The 25025-nt window shown below is 33.9% G+C and overlaps 1 protein-coding gene across 1 annotated transcript in view; it reads left to right on the top strand.

Annotated features, from left to right (window-relative positions):
• Positions 1–25025, top strand: part of LOC309639979 (glutamate decarboxylase 2-like) — a 150187-nt gene that overhangs the window by 111796 nt on the left and 13366 nt on the right. The window contains exons 2-9 of the mRNA XM_082417988.1: positions 3624–3760; positions 6323–6435; positions 6754–8536; positions 10655–10709; positions 11228–11348; positions 12290–12350; positions 12453–12531; positions 23579–23667. Of these exons, the coding sequence (XP_082274114.1) occupies positions 8496–8536; positions 10655–10709; positions 11228–11348; positions 12290–12350; positions 12453–12531; positions 23579–23667 (446 nt within the window). The 5' untranslated portion in view covers positions 3624–3760; positions 6323–6435; positions 6754–8495. The remainder of the gene's footprint in view (positions 1–3623; positions 3761–6322; positions 6436–6753; positions 8537–10654; positions 10710–11227; positions 11349–12289; positions 12351–12452; positions 12532–23578; positions 23668–25025) is intronic.

Here is a 25025-nt window from a genome sequence, read left to right as displayed (position 1 = left end):
TTTCAAATGGTGTTCAATTATGTAAATCCCCATTTTTCATCTTTGCTTTTATTAGCATGGTAGTATCCAGTGATTATAATGGGAGAGCATTTTTTTAACTATTCAAATGTCATTTATGTAAGGAGCAAAATTTTTGCATAATACATCTTCTACAAAAGATCCCATAGATAAATAATTCAGGGAATATTCATGAGTTTATTCATTTGTTTTATCTATAGATGAATTAATGTGCAAATAAATATTCATGAGCCAATTTGTGTTATTGGTTTATTTTATGATATCCAGGTGTTATTTTTTTCCTCTTTGTATTCAGTAATGACCATTTGAGATTCAAATGCAAACACTAGGCATAGTTGTCATACCTGTCCATCATTAAAGAATGAATAATAAATCTTCATGAGGAAAAAGAAATTTAACTTATTGCCTCCTTTTAAATAAGACAATACCATTGGAAATCCTATTTTCTACCTCAGAATAATTTTGTATCTACATCGATGTTTATGAAGGCAGCATCTTATAAAGCAAGAGTTCTAAAATTTTTGGTCTCAGGATCCCTTTACATTCTTAAAAATTATTGAAAACCTCAAAGAATTTGTTTTATGTGGGTTATATCTAATAATTTGGTTATATTAGAAGTATCAATTAAAATTAATAAATTTAAAAATATTTATCAATTTATTTAAAAGCAACAATTATAAAACTATTATATATATTAACATAAATAACCTGGTTTTTATAAAAAAAAAATTCTATTTTCCAAAATAAAAATAGTACTAGCATTTCTTTGTCAACTCACTACAGACTGGTTCCTGTTGTTAATATTTCATTACAACATTTTAGCAATCACAGCCAATATGCACTATACTGCCAAATCCAACAGGCAGTCCTTGCTCTTATGTCCTTATGTTACCTTTTTTTTTTTTTTTTGCTTTACAAGACAAATGGTTTTTTAAAATATTTTAATATAAGATAAATAACCTGATAACTTTACCCATACATTAATTATTTCCAATATTCTTCATTCCTTTGTGTAGAGTCAAGTTTTTAAAATATCTTTTTATCATTTTTATTTAACGTGAAGGACGTCCTTTAATGCATTTTGTAGTGCTGTCAACAAATTCACTTTTGTTTGTGACATAGAATTCTAGTTTTCAGTGTTCGTTTTCTTTCAGTACTTTAAAGAAGCTTTTTCATTGCCTTCTGACTTACATTGTTTCTTATGAGAAGTTCTCCATCATTATTGTTTAGTCCCCTGTAATTAATGCATCTTTCTTTCTAGTTGCTATAGTTTTTAAAAATAATACCTTTCAGAAATTTGATATATGTATCCTGGTGTAGTTTTCTTTCTGTTTACTCACCTTGGGATTTGTTGAGCTTTCTGGGATCTGTAGTTTTCATCAAATTTGGAAATATTTTTAGCCATTATTTTTTCAAATATTTTTCTGCTGCTCCTTTCCTTCTGGAATCCCTATTAAGGATATATTCAATTTCATTATTTTGTTGCATGTATGGCTAGGTTCTGATCATATTTTTTCAGCATTTTTTATCTCTGTAACTTCAGTTTGGATAGTTTCTATTGCCTTTACTTTAAATTTGTTAGTTTTGGGGTTTTTTTCCCCCTATAACCTCCAATCTTCTATTAGGCCATTATAGGGAACTTTTAATCTCAGATATTTTATTTTTTCAGCCCTAGAAGTTATATTTAATTTAGTTTTATTGTTTCCATTTCTCTTTTTATTATTTTCTTTTTAAAAAAATCCTTGCATATATTTATTGTAATAGATGTTTTTAAAGTCCTCATCTCTTAATTCTATTATCTGTCATTCCTGATTCGGTTTCTATTTACTGATTTTTCTCCTGGTAGTGGGTTACATTTTTTTTTTTTTTTTGCTTCTATGCATATTTTATCATTTTTATTGTAATCAGGACATTGTGAATTTTATGTTATTTTGTTTATAGATATTGTCATCCTTCAGTGTGTTGAGTTTTGTTTTGGTAGGTAGTTAACTTACTTTTGGGTCAACTTTATCTTTTCAAGTCTTGCTTTTAAGTGTTGTTAGACTTTTTTTAGGACTACTATTTTAAGTAAGTAAATTCTACTTTTTGTTCAATCCAATGGGTAAAATGTTATACTTTTATTATTAAAATATTATTAATGTATTAATTATCAATTAATTTACCAGTATTAACATTTTAAGAATTTATTAAAGTAATGTATTGTATGATATTCCATGATTACTTTTGAGATTGATAATTTTTTCATTTGCCTAATGGCCATTTTAATTTTTCTTCCATTTCTTGTTTGCAATTTTCATAGTACCCTCAAGTTTGGTGATTTGGCTAGGCTGGGAGGGACTGATTAATTCCAGGTTATATGACCTGATATATCCTTCAAATCCTTAGTTCCTAAAATACCAAGAAAACTGGTTGGTTTAATTATCAACTACTACATATGTATTTCATTTGGTTATTGAACTAAGCTGTCTCATTATAACAACTATTTGTAATAAACTGGATACTACTTGGCTGTTTTCGGGCTTACGTAACTAGGAAAACTTGAGAGTTGCCTTGATTTTCTAAAGCTGCTGTCAGTCAATTAGCACAGATATTATAGATCTGGTTCAGGCCAGGTTACACTAAAACCTGTGAAATTCAACTTGGAATTATTTGTCCCTATTAGTCCATATTCTAAAATCATTTTTCACAATGTAGGCTTCGAGAAAATGTGAGAACTTTTGAGAAGAGAATATAAATTACATGTGTCAACAAACAGAATGTAGAAATATGAATGACAGGGCTTCCCTGGTGGCGCAGTGGTTAAGAATCCGTCTGCCAATGAAGGGGACATGGGTTTGATCCCTGGCTTGGGAAGATCCCACATGCCGCGGAGCAACTAAGCCAATGCGCCACAACTTATGAGCCTGCGCTCTAGAGCCCGTGAGCCACAACTACTGAGCCTGCGAGCCGCAGCTACTGAAGCCCATGCACCTAGATCCCATGCTTCGCAACAAGAGAAGCCACAACAATGAGAAGCCCACACACCGCAACGAAGAGTAGCCCCCGCTCACCACAACTAGAGAAAGTCTGCAGGCAGCAACAAAGACCCAACACAGCCAAAAATAAAAACAAATCAATAAATAAATTTTAAAAAATACAAATTACAATTCAATTCCCTCAATATAGAGAGCCATTTATTTAGAAATGCCTCAAACAACCCAGATCATTGAAATCATTAATTTTGAAAGCAAAGAATTAGTATTGCTTTACATATTAATATTTTATGTTGAAGTAAAAACATACATTACCTGAACACAATACAAAATAATGATAACATGACAGGCTGTATTTAGAAAGTCACTAGGTGGGAAGAAATGGTATGCCATGTTGTTATAACAAAATGAAGAGATTAAGGTTGGAAGATCTGGGGTTTGGTCTGGGGTCAAATCTCTGTGCTGACAGTTGCTAGCTATACTTTGTAGGGGCAAACTTCCTAGGTTTTCTGTAAAATATCAATAGTTTCTACACTGTAGATATTTTGTTAGAATTATATATCTGAATAATGTGAATGGTGTTTCTTTTGCTTTGTTACAACATTAACATTAAGTTAACATTTGGCTGGATAGGATGTTTGCTATATCAGAAACAAATAGTTGATACCCCGAGAGAAATGCAAAGAAGATGGTTCCTGTTCCCTGGGTGACATTTTGACTGGTCCTCTGGACAGTCTCTCTCTAGAAAATCTCAGGATCTGAATTTCCTGGTAAGTAGTAACGTTCAGTTTTTTAGTCTGAGTTATTAGTGTGCAGACGGGGAGTCCAGCTCCAGGATTGGAATCATTTCAACACTACCCACAACAGCCCAGAGCACATAGTCGAAAAAAGACACAGACAAGTATGTGAAAAGTTTCCTGAATATAAATTAGAACTTCAATCTGCTCGAAGGTGAAGAAAGTAAACTATTAAGGGAAAGTTAAATTGAACTCCAATGTGATTCCTTAAAAATTTTGAACTTTTCCACAGCAAAACTTAACAGTTATATGAAAATTAGATACACTGCTGCAACGTTTTGAAGTAAAATTAATTTTAGGGCAATATATTTCAAGGTTAAAGGGATAGGGAAATGATTGGATATGAAATTGAAAGGATCAGTCTGTGTCAGATGTTAATATAATTTAACTAGCAATCAAAAGAGATAGGTGGTAGAAATTTAAACTTTAAAACCAAGAACTAAACCTTTATGAGAAGTGACTGCTTTGCTATGTGGGAAAACTGTGGTTTATTTTAGCTGTTTAGTTGTCATTGGGATTTTAATGATGCACAGGGATTTATAGATGTGAAATGCATATAAAAATAACCTGCACAGTTTACTGCTAGTTTTAATTCTTATTGCTTGATTATGGCCCTTTAAACATGCATAGAGTAATACTTTAAAAACCTATATCTTTTGAGACTATATGATGCATTTTATATGTTATATAAATTATTACACAAAAATCATTTTATAAATCTTGCTTCGTTATTTGGAATCCCATTGTTATGAAACTTAATCATTCTCTGTGTGAAGAAAATATAGATTCTTGGTTTAAACAGAGAAATAGTGGAAAGAATACATGGAAGATACAAAGATAAAGGATTTAAGAGAGGGTTCTTTACCTTTGAATTTTTCTCATTTTAATGAATGGATATCTCCTACCATAATTTGAGAAAATGGAAAAGCATGTGAGATGGAATTAAAGAGAACCAAATTTAAGTCCTAATTCTACCATTTAATGGGTCTCCGTTGTCTGAAAATAATAATGTCTACTCCATGGAATTGAAATAGGATCAAAAATGTAATGTGTATAGAAGCTGAAATTGACAGAACACTGGCAGAAATGAGCCTCACTGAAATGGACATCCGTAGGCTTGCTATGTAAACTTTGTTCTTCTTGGAACTAGAAGCCTAATTCTAATAGGTAATGGATTTTCTTAGTCTGCGTTTTTGTGCAGAGCCCGGGGCCAGAGTTTATAGATTAACACTTTATTAGGGCATGCCCTGCAGAAGAGCAGGATTGGGGGAAATGAAGGGAGTCAGGACAGGGCAGAGGGTAACATGAGGGGCATTTTAGACCTGGCTACCACTTGGTATAAGCAGAAGTGAGTGCATGATCTCCTGGGATGTATGCCCCCCTGTAAGTGACTGCTTCTAAGGTCAGTCCCTCTGGAGGAAGCAAGGGGAACAAATTTATTCTCAACCAGGTCTCTTACAGCCAAAGGACTGCACGATGGGATGTTAAGTTCCCCACACATAATAACTGGGCATTCTTGGGACTACCAGCTGATTCCATGACTTGTGATACTAAGGGCAAAAGGAAGACCCTGGGGCTGAAGGTCAGAGACTGCAAGTGTGGGTGGGAGGCGACTCTCTATTGGGTTGTGGGTGAGTCTGAGTGAAAGTGGTCACAGTGGTGGCTGGGCCTGAATAACATCCAAAGGCCTTAGAGACAGAGAAAGCTGAGGACATCTGAAGTGGCACATACGTGGTGCCTGATACCGGCATCATGTATAATTACACTTAGAGAGGTCTTTACAATTTTTTGAGGACAAATAAAAGGATTTCTTGAGAATAACTGAACCCACTTTTTGATTTCAGAGCTCATTGCACATACATCACTGTTTATTGCATAGGATACATATAGGGAAAAGCTTAGAGCCTTCTTTTAAATCCCAGCTTCTTTCTCTGGAGCTAATTTCCCAGGGAGACTCAGAGGAGAGTGCCCGTAACAGTGCTCTCTGAATTCTTTTCCATGGGGCCCATGTGGCTCCTGTAACGTCTACTTGCTTCAAGCTGTTATTGAAAACATAATCGTATTTAGCCTTTTTTGGGGGTGTGTTTGCTCATGGTACAGTCTTTAGGTGAAAAATGTTTATCAATCAGTTTTAAGAAAAGGCTCTTTCAGGTTCTGCAAAATATTGTCTGTAGCTCTAGATATCTGTCTTTCTAACTTGTCCCCTAGGAAATGTGTAAATATTTTCTTGATAACTGGGCATTTTCTGTCCCAAACAGTGTTGTGTGTGTGCTGAGGGGATGGAGCTACTTTCAAATTCCTTTTGGTGGAAAATGAAATTCCCAGCTACCACACAAAACCATGGAAACCTTGATACTTCCTTTGTGGAACTAACGCACTCTAGATCTGGAAGGGACCATTCAGAACATATAAAATTTAACCATTTCTTGCACAGCCTATTATAACATACAAAAATGTGTAGAATCTTATCTAGCACATGATTTTATTTATCCTCTTCCATGTAATATAATTCACAGTAGAATTTCTATATTATAGGTTTACCTATGAAATAGCTCCAGTATTTACTGTCATGGAAACAATTCTTCTTAAGAAAATGTGTGAAATTATTGGCTGGAGAGAAACAGAAGCAGATGGAATATTTTCACCTGGTAAGAAAAATGTTTATGAGCGAAAAGAAATATCAGGAGACACTCAAAATATATTTCAAATAATATGACTGTTTTCAAGAGATAAATTTTCATAAGCCGTTGTGTTGGTTATAATTATAAAGAAAGTTTTTAGAAATCTTAAAGTTGTGAATTGCGTTGTTTGAGCTTTCTCTTAACACTTTCAAGGAAGGCTATTTTAAAAATGACATCAGTAATTTGGCACAATTTTAGTTTCAGAAAACTCTCAAATTGTCATGATTTCAATCAACAGTTCTGATTTTTGAAACTAGATTAACAGTCACGATTTCTCTTCCATAGGTGGGAGTATATCAAATCTCTATGGTATATTAGTAGCTCATTATAAGCAATATCCAGAGATAAAAACAAAAGGCATGACAGCACTTCCATGCATTGTATTATTTGTTTCTGAACAAGTAAGTATCAAGTTTAGATTTTTCCAACTTTTAAGAGTCTTCTAAGATACACTGATAAAGTAATTGAAAGACTGAGAATATTAGCTTCATTTTTCCATTAAATATATTCAGTAATCTCTGTCTGGATCTATGGATTAATATTGGAAAGGGGAAAAACAACTTTCCAGTTGGTATAGACTCTATAGATTAGCAATACAGATAAGTCAGCATTAAAATTTTATTTCAACATAGGAGAAACTAACAGAAAAAATGTGATTATAAATATAAAACATTTTGCTACCTTTACCAAAAAAAAAGCAAGACATAGAAAATTCAAAGATATAATGGTTCACTTTAAAGTTGAATGAAAAGAACGAGAATGTGTTTAATGTTTTCTTTTTCCAGTTAGGACTGTAAGAGTCAGTTGACAAGAAAGCTTTATTTTTATAGGTCCTCAGCCAAATGTTTCTGATACTGACAATATATCCATTGAGGTCTCCTTTAGTTTTAATGTTCCAACCCTGTGCCTACTAACAATACATATTTTTAAAAAATCAATTCATCCCTCTAATAAATCCGATCACTTTTTTCTTTTCTACCATGGTAACATTTATAATCGTAAAGTGTAATTGTAGTCCCAGCTTGAGAATTCTATCTAAAAGTACTTGGAAACACAGAGTTTTCTTTAAAATGTCCCCATGTTTGCAATGTCTTTCCTTTGCCGAACTCAAATTGGCATTATATAAATGTATATTATCAAATTAGAGACCACTGCTGCATATTTAATGTAATTTACTATAGAACTTAATACAATTGAAGATGCTTGTTTACAAATGTCATTTTCATCATTTCACGCATACTTTTTAAATATAATGAGCAAATAAGCTGAAATTCCACAATGCAGATTAAAAAAAAACATTTCCTATTTCATCTATGCATTCTCCATTGAAATGAAAATATGGTTAGGGTTTTAAATTTCTCTACTTGTTTCTCTCATATATCTGGTCTTTTCCGGGCAGCTAAAAATAACCCAGGCCAAATTTATCTTTGAGCTGTCACCTCCATCTTACTGATACTGTTTACATTATGCAAATGATACAAGGAGATAGTAGTCACCTAGAAGGCAAGAAATCAAAGTTGATGTCAAAGTCAAAATTAAAAACTGCAAGCAGAAGAAGAATTGATTCATTTCTTCAGGCCTCATTCTTTAAAAAAAAAAAAGGAAATTCAAGACTTAAACCTGTCCATAACATGTAAGGATTTACCTGGAGGATATTGTCACTAAATTTATAAATGACACGATTCATGTGTATACAGAGAACGAGAATATTCAAACTCCTGCATTTAAAGAGTCCTGTTCTGTGACAGTACCTCCTAGAAAGAGGTACTACAACCTTCTTCATCTCAACAAATGTCATGATAAGGGTCTGGAACTATGCCTTGAGAACTCTACTTGCATGTGTGTATATATATACATATATATATATAGCCATGCACAAACCCATGCAAAGCTATGCGTATAAGCCCTAGTGTGAGTGATGCACTAGTGTAAGTGATGATTTAAGGAGGGAGAATTAATACCTTTCTTGTTTTCATTTTTGCCCAAGGGTCATTATTCAGTAAAAAAAAGCTGCAGCAATCCTTGGTATGGGAACTGATAACGTAATTGAAGTAAAATGTGATGGAAGGTATGTTCCTTAATACATTCTCAAAATTTTTTATTATCATGCTTGGTATGAAGGTTAAAATCCCATTTTTCTCTTATCCCAATTTTTAGCAAGAATACTCTCCCATATTAGTTTCAATAATTTTAACTAGAAGTAATTATGAAACAAGCACCAAAGGTATCCTATCCTACGGTTAAGACTTCTTTACTAAGTATAGCCCTAAATCAGTGAGACTGTCACATGTCCGTTCCTTGTTTTAAGTAGATCCAGTTAGCAATATAATGATGTTTGGAGATGAAAAATTCAACTGCATTAGAAATCTGCAGAGTGAAAATATATTTCCATTTGTCTTGAGTCCTACTTTTCATAAATAACCTATATTACAAATACATATATTCTGGAAGATCATTTTGATGCATATCAAATGTATTTATACATTTATGCATATCAAATTCTGTGTTGTAATCTGCAACTTATTCTTTTAATTTTTTTGGCTTTAGAATATATCTTAGGAATCTTAGCCCATGAATTTATACAGACCTTCCTTATTCTTTTTTAATTACTTCGGAGTTTTCCATTTTATAAATGTAACATAATTTCACAAATCTTATTTGAAAGGGTTTTCACCTAGATTTTAGTATTTAAGAACAATGCTTAAATGAATATAATTATATAAATATATTTGAGTGTGTTTGAATATTTCTCACGTGAATCTCTACAAGTTGAATTATTGGTTCAAAGAATGTCTGCACTTACAATTTCATAAAGATTTTTATTTGCCCTTCAAACATTTTTCAGTTAATTGATACTCCTATCTACCTTGTGAAGCCTGAATATTATCAATACTTCTATACTTGAAAATTCTGATAGACAAAGATGACGTTTAGTTATTTGGGACAATGTATATCCAATATATGGACCAGCCAATTGTGTATTACCATGAATCTGTTCATGTTCTTTGCCCATATTTTATTGGTGGTTTATTATTTATTGGCTTGTAAAAAATATATATTGAAAAGTTTTGGACTATAAAATATATAAATATAAAATATTTTGCAAATATGTTTTATAAGTTTATAATTCAATACTTATCTCAAGTCATTTGGTTTTCTTTATATAAATCCTGAACATTTCCTGAGAATCCCTCCCCCAGATACTTTATATCTTTTTTACTGCTATGAATAGGCTATGTTCTATGTTTGTTCAGAACAATTAGTTTAAAAAAATAGGAACCTAATTTACTGTTGTAACCACCCATTTGCTCAACATTCTTATTACTTTCAAGAGTTTTTCAATAAACAATGTTAGGAATGCCAGGTATACAACCATATGTACTCAAATTAGGTTTTTTTCCTCCTCTTCTTTTCTATCTATCTATCTATCATCATTATAATCATCTAGCTAGCTAATAGGTATTTCTTCAGAAAAAAATACTATAATATTGATGGTAGTGAGCATCCTTATCTTATTCCTGACTTTAAGAGAAATGCTTCTTGTGAATCATCAAAAGACAGGATTTTAGTCTGAAAACTGGATGGAGTAGGAAAATATTGGCTTTTGGGTTTTTTTTCCCAGAAATTCTCTGTGAAGAAATATGAGGCCACCTGAATTTGTGCCATGTTTTTCCCCCACTCCCCCAATTTGGATACTTGATTTTTCTACCTTGATACTAAGAAGTCTTTATAATTAAAGGTTAATAATTAGGTAGATGAAAGAAAGAAAAGAAAGAAAGAAAGAAAGAAAGAAAGAAAGAAAGAAAGAAAGAAAGAAAGAAAGAAAGAAAGAAAGGAAGAAAGAAAGGGAAAGAAAGAGAGAGAGAAAGGAAAGAAAGAAAAGAAAGAAGGAAAAGAATAATGTGTATCTTTCTTAGAAAAATCAGAATCTTCTGATTTGTAAGTAATGCTGACTTTAAGATGACTGAATAGTAAACTAAGCATTCTTTAACTCAAATAACATGATATTTAACATTGGTTTTTAAAGAACTAAACATTTACTTAATAGCTGTTTTTACACCTATAAATACCTTTGGGAGACAATAAAAACTAATTTTTTAATCTTGAATATTATGTATTCTTCTAATTGGTAGAATTGGTTTGTTTATTCACTCATAAGAAATCAATGTGTATTTTCATTTTTAAGGGGAAAGATGATTCCAGCTGAGTTAGAGAAAAATATATTACAAGCTAAAAGTAAGGTATGTTCTGAAGTTCCATATTTAACACACAAATGCATCTTAATTTTCTTCACCTATTTTTGTTAGTGGAAAACAATTGATAAGATAATTGCTAAAGGAAATAAAATAATCCCTAAATGTAGGAAATTTCTTCTAAAACTGAAGTGAAATAATTAACATTGTAGTATTTCCTGATAATTTTGTTTCTGTTAACTATCAAAAGAAAAGTTATCAGGATATTTACTAATAAAGAGGTTTGGTCATCTCTATTGTTGTGGTATGATTTTCTGAAAATAAATTCAGAGAGAAATAACAATAACTGAGACTCAGAGGTAGTGGTATTAGTTCATCTTATGGTTAAGCTACTTTTTCCATTACTGTAGGTACCTTTGAGTATTTGAAATTATTAAGTACTTAATGCCCTTAGTCAAAGTTATCCAGCTACCTGATGTCCAGAATTGTAATGGTTAAGTAGCAATATTAGCACAGGAGTGGACTTCATGAGCTTGTAAGAATGATGCAGCTTTTGTCATCACCAGGGCCAAACTCCTTTTTATGTCACTGCCACAGCTGGCAGCACAGTGTTCGGGGCCTTCTACCCACTCCACGACATCGCAGATATTTGTGAGATGCACAAGCTCTGGATGCATGTGGATGTAAGTCACATCCTTGAGTCTGGGTCATGATTCACCTTCTTAAAAAGATGTATCCTATGAATAGTCCTTAAAATTTCTTAACTGACATTGCAGGCAAGACAAAAATTTCCGTAACCCTAATTTTTATAAAGAATAAATATCAAGAAAGAATAGTCTTATTTGCATAAATTATCTTAAATTAGACTTAATATACTATCATGGAAAGAGCTACAAATGTATCAAGTGTTTAAAAAAAGTCTAAACCTCTATTAATATTCAACCAACAATTTAGAAAATCAGTTTAAAGAAATAGTTAAACCAATTTTAAATCAAAAGGACTTAGCCCATTACTCTAATATACGTTTTTAATTAATAGCTGTTATGGAAATCAAAAGTTTTGATGCTATTAGTTTGGTACAATGACTTTGGGCAAAAATGTCTTTGGCTTTGACCAGAGTTGGACAAATTTAAAGTTATATAATATGGTAGATATTTTAATTTTTCTGTAGTCTTGCCAAATCTGATGCCAACTTTTAAAAATTTCTGTCTCTGGAAATTACACAGAAGGTATCTCTTTGAATTAATTAGAAAAAACACTTTACTATGTCATGAATAGACAATGAAAACTCATAGGAGGAAATTTTTAAATGCATATTGGTCTTCTAAGTAGGATAATTATAGCCAAGTTTATAATTATCTTGAATAACAAATCTTCAGCAACTTTTGAATAAATTTAACATAGGAAAAAGCAGTCAGTGCTATTTAAAAAGGAATAGGAACGGGTGGGAGGGAGGGAGATGCAAGAGGGAAGAGAAATGGGAACATATTGTATATGTATAACTGATTCACTTTGTTATAAAGCAGAAGCTAACACACCATTGTAAGGCAATTATACTTCAATAAAGATGTTAAAAAAAAAAAAAAAAAAGGAATAGGAACACAAATCCTTTGTATCTGTTACAGGAGCTTGGGGAGGTGGCTTGTTGCTGTCCAGAAACCACTCCTATAAACTCAGTGGCACTGAAAGGTGAGACCCCGGCCATTGCTTGTGCAAGTGAAAGAACCTATTTAGGCTTCTGTTTTCTCTCATTAGACCGTGAGTACTAACTGGAGCTGTTTTGTCACCTAGGGCCAACTCTGTGATCTGGAATCCACATAAACTCATGGGTATCCCTCTTCAGTGCTCTGCTATCCTGATTGGGGAAAAAGTAAATAATTTCTATTTTCAAGTAGTGACATAATGGACGTCTTGGTAATGATTAGCTTCATTGTGAATGTTCAAAACCAAAATAATTGTGGCCTCATTGAATTAACATAGTGCAGCACCATTTGCCCTATTGAAGAAAACTGATCCTTCCCCTTTGATCTTTAATTAGCAACCACTGGGTAACTAAACTGCCACAAAATCAAATGACTAAAGGGCAACAGTTAGTAAGTCAATGTGTGGATAAGATCTGGGATGAGACAATGGACACTGATAAGGACTATAGAAAACCTGCTCATTCATGCCCCACCCTTTAAAAACACCAGAAACAAATGAACAAACAAAAGATCTCTTTGGGGTCAAATCTGGCCCACTGGCCAATTCATTATCCCAGAGTGTAAGGCCAAAATAAGACTCATTTTAAGTATGGATGACTATCAATAACAGTGATATATTTTTATCATAAAAAGCACAAATTTATGGTTGGATGAAATATTTTTTACTTATAAGTTTGTGTATTTTATCTCCATCAGTAGTAAATGTAACACTATATAAGAAGATAAGCTCATGATCTCCTCCAAGGAGAGATGCAATTATAAATTTCAACCTGAGTATTCCTATCTCTACTTAGTTGTCAGAAATGCACACACACTTTATGTAGCTATCATTCATAGCTTTGTTTTCTTTCTCTCTTATTCACAAACAATCCAGTGGATTTGGATTTAAAAATAAAGTGCTCGTCTTCCCATTATAAACTGCCTGAGCTGGTACTCCCCACTCACTCTTTTTTTAAAAAATATCTTTATTGGAGTATAATCACCTTATAGTAGTGTGTTTGTTAGTTTCTACTGTATAACAAAGTGAATCAGCTGTATATATATATATCCCCATATCTCCTCCCTCATGCGTCTCCCTCCCACCCTCCCTATCCCACCCAACTAGGTGCACACAAAGCACCAAGCTGATCTCCCTGTGCTATGCGGCTGCTTCCCAATAGCTATCTATTTTACATTTGGTAGTGTATATATGGCCATGCCACTCTCTCACTTCTTCCCAGCTTACCCTTTCCCCTCCCCGTGTCCTCAAGTCCATTCTCTATGCCTATGTCTTTACTCCTGTCCTGCCCCTAGGTTCTTCAGAAATATTTGTCTTTTTTTACATTCCATATATATGTGTTACCATATGGTATTTGTCTTTCTCTTTCTAACTTACTTCACTCTGTATGTCAGTCTCTAGGTCCATCCAACTCACTACAAATAACTCAATTTCGTTCCTTTTTATGGCTGAGTAATATTCCACTGTACATATGTGCCACATCTTCTTTATCCATTCATCTGTCAGTGGACACTTAGGTTGCTTCCATGTCCTGGCTATTGTAAATAGAGATGCAATGAACATTGTGGGACATGACTCTTTATGAATTATGGTTTTCTCAGGGTATATGCCCAATATTGGGATTGCTGGGTCATATGGTAGTTCTATTTTTAGTTTTTTAAGGAACCTCCAAACTGTTCTCCATAATGAACTGTATCAATTTACATTCCCACCAACAATGCAAGAGGGCTCCCTTTTCTCCACACCCTCTCCAGCGTTTATTGTTTGTAGATTTTTTGATCATGGCCATTCTGACTGGTATGAGGTGATACCTCAGTGTAGTTTTGATTTGCATTTCTCTGATTATTAGTGATGTTGAGCATCCTTTCATGTGTTTGTTGGCAATCTGTATATCTTCTTTGGAGAAATGTCTATTTAGGTCTTCTGCCCATTTTTGGATTCGGTTGTTTGCTTTTTTGATATTGAGCTTCATGAGCTGCTTGTATATTTTGGAGATTAATCCTTTGTCAGTTGCTTCCTTTGCAAATATTTTCTCCCATTCTGAGGGTTGTCTTTTCGTCTTGTTTATGGTTTCCTTTGCTGTGCAAAAGCTTTTAAGTTTCATTAGGTTCCATTGTTTATTTTTGTTTTTATTTCCGTTTCTCTAGGAGGTGGGTCAAAAAGGATCTTGCTCTGATTTATGTCATAGAGTGTTCTGCCTATGTTTTCCTCTAAGAGTTTTATAGTGTCTGGCCTTACATTTAGGTCTTTAATCCATTTTGAGTTTTATTTGTGTATGGTGTTAGGAAGTGTTCTAATTTCATTCTTTTACATGTAGCTGTCCAGTTTTCCCAGCACCACTTATTGAAGAGGGCGTCTTTTCTCCACTGTATATTCTTGCCTCCTTTATCAAAGATAAGGTGACCATATGTGTGTGGGTTTATCTCTGGCCTTTCTATCCTGTTCCATTGATCTATTTTTCTGTTTCTGTGCCAGTACCATACTGTCTTGATTACTGTAGCTTTGTAGTATAGTCTGAAGTCTGGGAACCTGATTGCTCCAGCTCCGTTTTTCTTTCTCAAGATTGCTTTGGCTATTCAGGGTCTTTTGTGTTTCCTACAAATTGTGAAAATTTTTGTTCTAGTGCTGGGAGAAATGCAATTGGTAACTTGATAGGGATTGCATTGAATCTGTAGATTGCTTTGGGTAGTATAGTCATTTTCACAAGCTTGATTCTTCCAATCCAAGAACATGGTATATCTCTCCATCTGTTTGTATCGTCTTTAATTTCTTTCATCAGTGTCTTATAGTTTTCTGCATACAGGTCTTTTGTCTCCTTAGGTAGGTTTATTCCAAGGTATTTTATTCTTTTTGTTGAATGGTAAGTAGGAGTGTTTCCTTAACTTCTCTTTCGGATTTTTCATCATTAGTGTATAGGGATGTTAGAGATTTCTGTGCATTTATTTTGTATCCTGCTAGTTTACCAAATTCAGTGATTAGCTCTAGTAGCTTTCTGGTACCATCTTTAAGATTCTCTATGCATAGTATCATGTCATCTGCAAACAGTGACAGTTTTACTTCTTCTTTTCCTATTTGGATTCCTTTTATTTTTTTTCTTCTCTGACTGCTGTGGCTAAAACTTACAAAACTATGTTGAATAATAGCGGTGAGAGTGGGTAACGTTGTCTTGTTCCTAATCTTAGAGGGAATGGTTTCAGTTTTTCACCATTGAGAATGATGTTGGCTGTGGGTTTGTCATATATGGCCTTTATTATGTTGAGGTAGGTTCCCTCTATGCCTACTTTCTAGAGGGTTTTTATCATAAATGGGTGTTGAATATTGTGAAAAGCTTTTTCTGCATCTATTGAGATGATCATATGGTTTTTCTCCTTCAATTTGTTAACATGGTGTATCACATTGATTGATTTGCATATATTGAAGAGTCCTTGCATATCTGAGATAAACCCCACTTGATCATGGTGTACGATCCTTTTAATGTGCTGTTGGAGTCTGCTTGGTACTATATTGTTGAGGATTTTTGCATCTATGTTCATCAGTGATATTGGTCTGTAGTTTTCTTTTTCTGTGACATCTTTGACTGGTTTTGGATTCAGGGTACATAAAGTACTCTCCTTTGCAAGGTATCGTTTTTATTCCATTCCCCCCACACCTCACTGTTGTTCTCTCCCTAGATCCATAAGCTGCTCCTACAAGAGTGTGAGTTTTCTTCCCTTAGAAATTGGAGTTTGTAGACTCCCAGACAAACTCCCCTTTTGTTAGCTCCCAAACTTATCACTGTATAGATATATGATCTTGAAAATTACTTACCATGGTAAAGTTTTCATTTCTTCAATCTATAAAAATGATATAATAGTAGTAGGTATGCCATAAGTCTTCTGTAGGATCAAATGATATAATAGTTGTGACGTGTCCAGCATATAATAGACACATAATAGATACATTGTTATTTTCTTCTTATTCTAACAGTTATAATTGGTATTTATTTAAACTATACCCAGTCAGTGCACACAGGTTTAGCCTTTGTTATGCTGTGGCAACACACATCTTTTGAGAAAAGCCTCTTTTCAACTGGGTGATGGAAAACATTGCTTTTGTCTAGTGATTGATTATCTTTTAATAATATTTCTCCATTCTTCAACACTGAGGAGGAATGTTTTCAACATCCTTTATATGCGAGGAAATGGCTAGGAAAGCACAAAATTAAATAAACGGATTATTTTATTCTGTACCTCCTGTGGCCATCAGAGCAGTTTACTTGACTGGCACCTAGATGGTTGATTTATGAGAGAGTTTAGTTAAAGTGAACCATGCACCCAGTTCTTGTTAACTTCAATACACGATAGCCACATAACTTCAGAAGAGCAGAAAAACGTCAAGGCTTTTAAGAAAAGGTAAAGAAAAACAGACAAGTAGTAATCTAATTACACCATCTACTGTTCCAAATAAATCCAAAGAACTTAATACACTAAAATCCTAAGAAAGTAACATAATTTTTTATATAAAATAAACAAAAATTCTATTTAAATAGGCATGTAACTTAGAAACGCTAAGTGAATTGAAATAAATAATTGTGGTTTTTTTATTGAAATGTGTATGACTTACATAGTAGATATATTATTCCTTTTTCGGGGTCTTCTGGGAGCATGTAACCAGATGCAAACTGGATACCTTTTCCAGCCTGATAAACTCTACAATGTTGACTTTGACACTGGGCATAAAAGTATTCAGTGTGGCCGACATGTTGATATCTTTAAGCTCTGGTTAACGTGGAAGGTAGGAATTTGCCATCTCTTTTATTAGGTCTTATTTATTTGGATACCCAGTATAACCAATTACAATTTTTAGAGCTTTCTTTGGGTGCCTTTTCCCAAATTATAGTCTTTTTATTTTCTTAAAGTTTCTCAAAGAAACTGCTCTGTTTCTAATTGCAAATGGCAAGCTTGGTTTCTGAGCTCAAAATTCTACTGAGGTGGAAAAATTTTTAGCTTGTTTTACTGTTACTATCAAGGGGCAGGAATAAAATCTGTTAGGAATATAAACTTGTCTGCAGCTTCTTTTTTAAAAAAAAAACAAAACTGCTTTTTTCTAATTGTAATTGGAAATAGGTCAAGCTACTTGAAGTCAATATAGATTCCCAGATGTGAACACTTATTAATTGACTGAATGTTCAATCTACCTTAGAGGCAAGAGCAGCATATATTGTCTCTCCAAACACTATGACAAGAGCAGGACATGTCTACACCCTCATTCTGCCCCTTATTTATAATTTTTAACTGCCCCTTATTTAAAATTTAATTTAAATAATTGACATGCTTTTAGGAAGCTATTTCTATCACCCTCTTCCCAGTACTCTATAGGAAGATGGGCATTAGGTTCTGTTCAGATGAAAGCTTTGCCATGAACTAACAGCATCTTTAATATATTGGGGACCTGGTCCTCTACATTACATTACCCACCCTGTGGACCCTAAGGGACTCTTCTCAGATGTCAGTATCAGAGGCAGTTAGAGCTGGTTAGATGTTTATTTGGTGGATATGGAATTCCTAGTAAAAACCACTAATAGAAAAATATGTTCTGTAACATGAATCACAGAGGCAAATTCATGATCCTACTTTGGTTAGTCTATAATATATTGGCAATAATATATTGGTTAGTATATAATATATGGGCAACATTTTCTCTTCTAAATTTATCTCTTTCATCAACTGCTTTTTCCTAACCTTATAATCACCTAGTTCAAAACACAGACCTGCTAGAGAATGGACTTGAGGATATGGGGAGGGGGAGGGGTAAGATGTGACAGGGTGAGAGACTGGCATGGACATATATACACTACCAAATGTAAAATAGATAGCTGGTGGGAAGCAGCCGCATAGCACAGGGAGATCAGCTCGGTGATTTGTGACCACCTAGAGGGGTGGGAGGGAGGGAGATGCAAGAGGGAAGAGATATGGGAACATATGTATATGTATAACTGATTCACTTTGTTATAAAGCAGAAACTAACACAACATTGTAAAGCAATTATACTCCAATAAAGATGTTAAAAAAAAGCATTAAAAAAACCACTTTGAATAGTATATCTACATTGGTAACTCACCTTAAATTCTTTTAATGAGGCACTGAAATAATGAATACATCCATTCAATAGTAATGGATCTACCATTCACTGAACATGTATTAGGCTAGAAAGCTTTACGTATGTTATTTAGCTTATGTTTCCCAACAGTTGTGCTGGTTATGTCTGTTAAATAGGTAAAGAAATTAACTTGCTAGTGGATGAAGAGAACTAAATCTAAGGAGCAAAGATGACAACTCACCTAAATCCAAAATATATATTTTTCCACAAATTCATACAATTCATAGCACCATGGGAATGCCAACACTCACACTGGGTAGTGATGGAAAGCAGGCTCCTCATCTTTTGCATATGGAGACTACTTCATAAAAATGGTGTATAAACACGTTATATAAGTAGGGCCATTCCTGGGAATAGGAAAAAAAAAAATTCAGCATACCGTGAAAGGGGAATTCTTTTATATACTAGAAATCAGGTTCAGGTAAATATCCCTGATGGGCTTGAATGGGAGGAGTTGACTTGCAAGTTTGTAGCATGATTTATAACTATTAAATATTTAAACATTTGCTATGTGAATCTCCATCAGTACTCTTGACAAAATAATGGGCATTAAGAATGAAGTCCAGAGATATAAATAAAAAATTTTATAGTTTTTCTCATTTGTTATAATTACAGAATGAATACTTCAAAATAAAATTAGTTATATAAAATACTGTGATAGGTTATAAAAGTAAGTAAGAAGAAAATCATACAGTAATGTAAGATTCTACAAACATCGATTATTATGCAGAAGCAAATCTAATGCAAAAGCTTCATTTTGGTTGGATTTTCTACATGGGTTGGACTGGTTTTATATTCATAAAATGACTGTGTTTGGCCAGGAGAGTGCTATAGGAAGCTTAATTGCCCAAGAGCCCATCTGCTTCTCTTAAATTCATAATTGCATTTGCCCTGAGGCTGTGCTTTCCAAAGTTTTCTCCCAGTCAATGACTGATTGAGCATGGCAGGGATTCTAAGGCATTCCCACTACTGGGAGACACGAGACTCTCTTGATAGCTGAGTTGGTGTGAAGAGTTCCCAAGGGCCTTTCGGAATTTTACTTAGATTTCATCATAGTCCAGGACGCTTCTTCCCCACCTTTCCCCACCTGTTTCCTTCACTTAGGGTCAGATTTATTCACAGTCTGAAAGCTCTCCCAGTCTGACTGGCTCCTTCCCACTGTCTTTCACGCAGGTACTTCACTAATAAAGTCCTTGCACCTTTAATCTCATCTTGGTGTCTGCTATTTGGAGGACCTGGGCTAACAGTCCAATTAAGTTCAGAATAGAAGTGCCATTGTCTTTACTATTCAATCTTTGTAGATTTTTTTCAAGAAACTTAAAGATACGTTCACAAGGAGGATGCATATCCTGATATTTTTCATTGCCTATTTAGGATGCATTGAATGCCACCAAAAGCTCTATATGGAAAATTGCTGAAGAGTAATAAACTCTATGCCAAGTATTTCAATGATATTTAGCCCCATTTCTTCAGAATTCAGAGTAGGAATATTCTTCATCAATAATTTCTATTAACTTTTCTGCAATTTTTTCTTCTTCTAAATTACTTACAGCTTCCCCCTGAACCAGATTGCCCTCAAAGAAAAATATCAAATGATAAAGTGGTTAGCTCAAAATATTAGTCCACTGATATTTAATCATGTCTATTCTTAAGCATTTCAAAGACTAGTAATGCCTTCTCCAAACCAATATTTTTTCAAAATTGTGAAAGTTGGGAGCATCTGACCAAATGTTCATACAATCAAAGCTTTTTACACATTTTGATTCATATATATTTCTTGTGGAGAAAAATAAGGCTTTGAAAAAGGATAAAAAGTTGCATGCTAGGGGTAAGTATTTATAATTTTAAATAGTATGGTAATTGTCAATAAGAAGGTTACATTTGTGCAAAAATCTGAAGAAAGTGAAGAGGAGATCACGCTAATATTTAGATGTGTAGCAAGAGGGAATCTCAATTAAAAATCTTTGAGACTGAAGCACACCTGTTGTGTCTAAGACACAACAAGGAGATCAATGTGGCTAACGTGGAATGAGCTGGTCATACAAGGAAATATTGTAAGAAAGAAAATGAAAGTGTTCCTCGGTCATTACTCTTTCTTAGAACTCCACTGCCTTCGGTCTCTGTTGCAAACAAGTTCTGATTTAAACAGAAAGTGTAGCCTCTTGGGGGCTCCGAGCATCCCCGCTTACTTAGTTGTGGGTGTAGCATCCTTACCTCGTGCTATTTGCATCGTCACTGAGTTCCCACACATGGTAGGACCGGTGGAATTCCATGCTCATTGTGCAGTGCAAAGGCTAGGTGTGCCTGGGGAGGCGAGGAGTGGCAGACATGTATGTTGCCTGTATCTCCTTAGCTCATAGGCATGATCCATTGTCCCACTGGACTTCACTTTCAAAACACAAGTCCAAAATAAAATTTTAAAGAATTTCAGGACAGCGACAGCAGACATTAAGTTAAGCCTGAAGCCCTTCTGAATATGGGCTCTGTGTGACAGCACAGGTTGTATGCTCATGAAGCCAACTCTGATCACAAAGCCTTAAGTATTGAGAAGACACTGAAGTACCACCTCATATGGTTACAAAGGCTCTACACTACACAAGCCTAGAGTAACTATGAACACATACCCTCAGCATGGACATACATGGAATGTATGGACAGAAGCAAAGAGACCAGTTAGGAAGCAATTTCAGCAATGCAGTGGAGAGTGATTGGGCCAGCGTAGTGGCAGTGAATAGGTTAAGATATATTAGATTCTAATTACGTTTTAAAGGTAAATCCTGTGGCATTTTCCAAAATATTAGATGTGGGGAGTGAGAAAAAGAAGAAGGTCAAGGATAAGAAAACTTTGATGTTTTGGGCCTTAGCAACTAAAGGATAAAACTGATGTATTACTGAGATTGGGAAGACTGGGAGAAACAAGTTTGTGCAGACAGGTCAGGAGTTCACTTTTGGACATTTATTTTGAGATGTTTATTAGTTATGTGAAGCAGGAGTCTGAGGTTCAGAGATGAGGTCTCAGATGGAAATGCAAGTGGGAGAGTCATCAACCTGTATATACTGCTTAGAGCCATGAGACAAGTGGAAATCACCAAGGGAAAGAAGGTGAGTGGAGACAGATTGGTCGATTTTTCTGTGCCTCTGTTATCCATTTTATAGGATTCTTCTAAGAGTAAATTAAACCAAGAGTACAAAGCACTAAACTACATACCTGATATACTGCTGAAGCTCACCAATTGTTAGTTTTAAGATGCACTATGCCAGCCAGTATGCCAAGGGCTTTATTTGTCGTATTTCTCCTATTCCTCACTGCATTATATATAATTTTAAAAAATTTGCTCTGCATACTAGACAGATAAAAAATTCACGTCAAAATATTTATCAAACATTTGTAGATCTAGGCAACCAAACTTAGAAAGGCTGAGTAACTTGCCTCAAGTTCCACAGACAGTAGGGAGTAAAAGCAGGTTGAGGGGATAGAAATAAGAATGCAGTGAGAATATATAATACCTACTGTTAGTAAGATAATAATCACATTTATTTAAATAAGTACATTTAAATAAATTTAATACATTTCAGGAACTACTTCAGTGTAATTTAAAGGTACTTACTTGAATGAAGCTTCTGATTTTTTTTAACTACAGGGAACCTATGGCTTTGAGGCACAGATCAACAGATATATGGAACTTGCAAAATACTTTTATAAAGTTTTAAAGAGAAAAGATAACTTTAAGCTAGTATTTGATGCAAAGGTAAGGACTCTATTAGTGGGTTTTTTTTTTGAGAGAGAGAGTTTAAAGTATCTATACTTTCTTCGCTGAGTAGTTTTTTTACTTGAATATGTTACCTATCCAATACTTTGAGATAATTTAAAAGTTGTATGTAATAATTATTCTAAATATTTTATTTTATCTAAATGCAAAACATTTAGGTTTTAAAAACTTTTCCATTTATGTTCTCTTTCTTACAGGCCAAGAGTCCAAAAGATTAATTTGATGATTATACTCAATTTTTAAATTTTTAAGATGAAACTTTGGTTATAATTGCTTTTCTGATTTTGATGGCACTGAATCAAGAGTAATTTAATTGTTCCTAGCTTTTTCTTGTATGTTAGAGAATGCAGTTGGGTTTCTGGATAGTAGATGACATAAGAAAAAGTGGGCTTTAAATTATATGATAATCCTTGGTTAATCATTATTAAAGTACTAAGTAGATATTAATGAAAAAATGGAGAGTTTTGCTAGTATTCTATCCATCTTCCTCTTCAAGGCCCAGTCAGCCAACCCAATGGCATGCTTTAAGTCATGCTAGTAAGAGTAACTATTAGGAAACAAAGGTGCTTGGTCTTTTTTCTACATTGTCTCCCTCTGATTGTATTATTTCTATTTTTGGTTAGTCTTGCACAGTCTTAAGTGGAAACTAGAAGTAAAGAAATTTTGTTTGTTTGTTTTTAATACTGTACATTCTCTGATCATTTATCTGCCTCTCTGAAATGAGCTTTCATAAATTGATTTAAGTAAAGTTCTCTTATACTCCTTTATCTATATAAAAGACATCTAGTCACTGAAGCCAGAACCTTGAATTCATCTTGAAAACCTACGAAAGATCAATTCTATCTTTTGAAGATTTGGGAAATGTAAACTCTCCTATCTGCCACTGCTTCAGTGAAGTCCTCTCCATTCTCTCCTGAACTACTATAACATTCTATTAACTAATATTCTCCTCCCCTCAATTGTTCTCTCCCCTAATCGATTGTCCACATTACAGCCTGAATGACCTTACTCAAATATAAAATTGGCACTGTCATTAAAATATTTAATATATTTTGAGGAATGGGCATGGGATGGATGGCTGAAGACTGGGTACTCTGTGAGGACACCATTTCCTTTATCTCTGTATTTGGTGCCTGATATATGTATTAGAGCCTCAAAAATTATTTTAAAATATATTAAAAGTTAAATTAAATTAAATACTTCTGGGATAACTAAGGAATTAGGTAGGGCTTTAAGGATACTTATAAAATTACTAAAGAATTAGGTAAAACTTTAAGAATATTTGTAAAATTTTAATTTTTGATTTAGCCTGAGTTCACCAATGACTGCTTCTGGTACTTCCCACCAAGACTTAAACATATCCCAAAAAGTTTGGAAGAGATCAAGAACTGCAAAAGGTAAGTTTGTGTGTGTATGGTGTGGTATTTATCATTTTAATATTGCCTTTTAAATAATGTGTCTGGGTTAGTTTGATTGGTTAGTGGATGGCAGTAATGTGGTCTTAAGCCATTTTTTTTAATATTTGTATGGAACCAAGTGAAATCTCAACCCACCAGTCATTTTGCAAATTAATCTAGTCATCATTTATATAATTGAAAAATATTTTTTGAATGCTTAATATTCAATCTACTGAGTTTTTTACCCTTTGGTTAATTCATTCATCAGTTAATGCTTGCCATATGTTCCAGAGGATTTAGAGGTATAAAATGAATAAGACAGAATATGAGTTCTAAGCTAGAAGGCTTAGTGGGGAGAAGACAAGAATAGAAATAATTACAATTTTTATGAGCAATAGAAGAGGTACTTGGAGAAGAATTATCACATTTGAAATATTTATCATAAGGTCATCTGAGCAAGAATCTAGGAGAGATTTTATTACAGATCAGTGATCAATACTGAAAAAAATCCAAATAAATGCCATAGCAATGAGGAGATTTAATCTTTACCCTAAGAATGTATATTAAAATAAAGAGAATCGCCACTATTACGTGTTATTTAGCTATACATTTACTGTAAGTTTTTAACCTATCTTAAGCATGCATCATATACATACATTTTATAATAGTATCACCACCACTTTTGAGTTGACCAACGTCACAACTACTTATCTTAGGCAATGTGATCTGCCCTAGGAGAAGTTGAACACAAACTATCTGATATCAGTGTTTAAGGGCATCAACTTTTTATATCATCAGAAAATTTCACTGGGCTTCTAAGTCCTAAGAGAAAATAGAGAATTATTTTGTTTTGTTTTGCTTTTTGATAATACCCCTTGTTTAAATATTTTGTGGCTTGAGGCGACTATTGAGCGAAGCTCTTACTTTTTTTTCTTAACATGTAAGTGTTACCTTTTACTAGGGTAATTACTACCAGCTGAGAGTTAGTGAAGTACCTGTTTACAGAGAGCGAGATATTTCCTGGAGATACACACACTCACTCACCAGAGAGCCGTCCCTCTCAGAGATCTGCGCATGCTCCTGCATGGAGGGCAAAGGGGAAATATAAAGCAGTTTTTAACAATATTGCAGGCAATAACTAATACCTTTTATTTTATGGTCATGTTGATTAATTAAAATATTAAAGAAGGGCATTAAATGAAATGTCTGACCATATAATGACTATATAAGCAAATATATATGTATATATGCCCTGCCATATATAAAAACTTATGGGAAAGTTAAGTAATGGAGAGCATCTGTAGCATTTTAAAGGTAAACTGTGTGCAGGAGTGGAAGTTTCGAGAAGAGGAGCACTT

The sequence above is a fragment of the Balaenoptera physalus genome, assembly GCF_965194825.1.
Source record: "Balaenoptera physalus genome assembly, chromosome: 12".
Taxonomy (NCBI): domain Eukaryota; kingdom Metazoa; phylum Chordata; class Mammalia; order Artiodactyla; family Balaenopteridae; genus Balaenoptera; species Balaenoptera physalus.
Note: the sequence above shows the minus strand (reverse complement) of the source record. Positions and strands in the feature narration are given on the sequence as shown.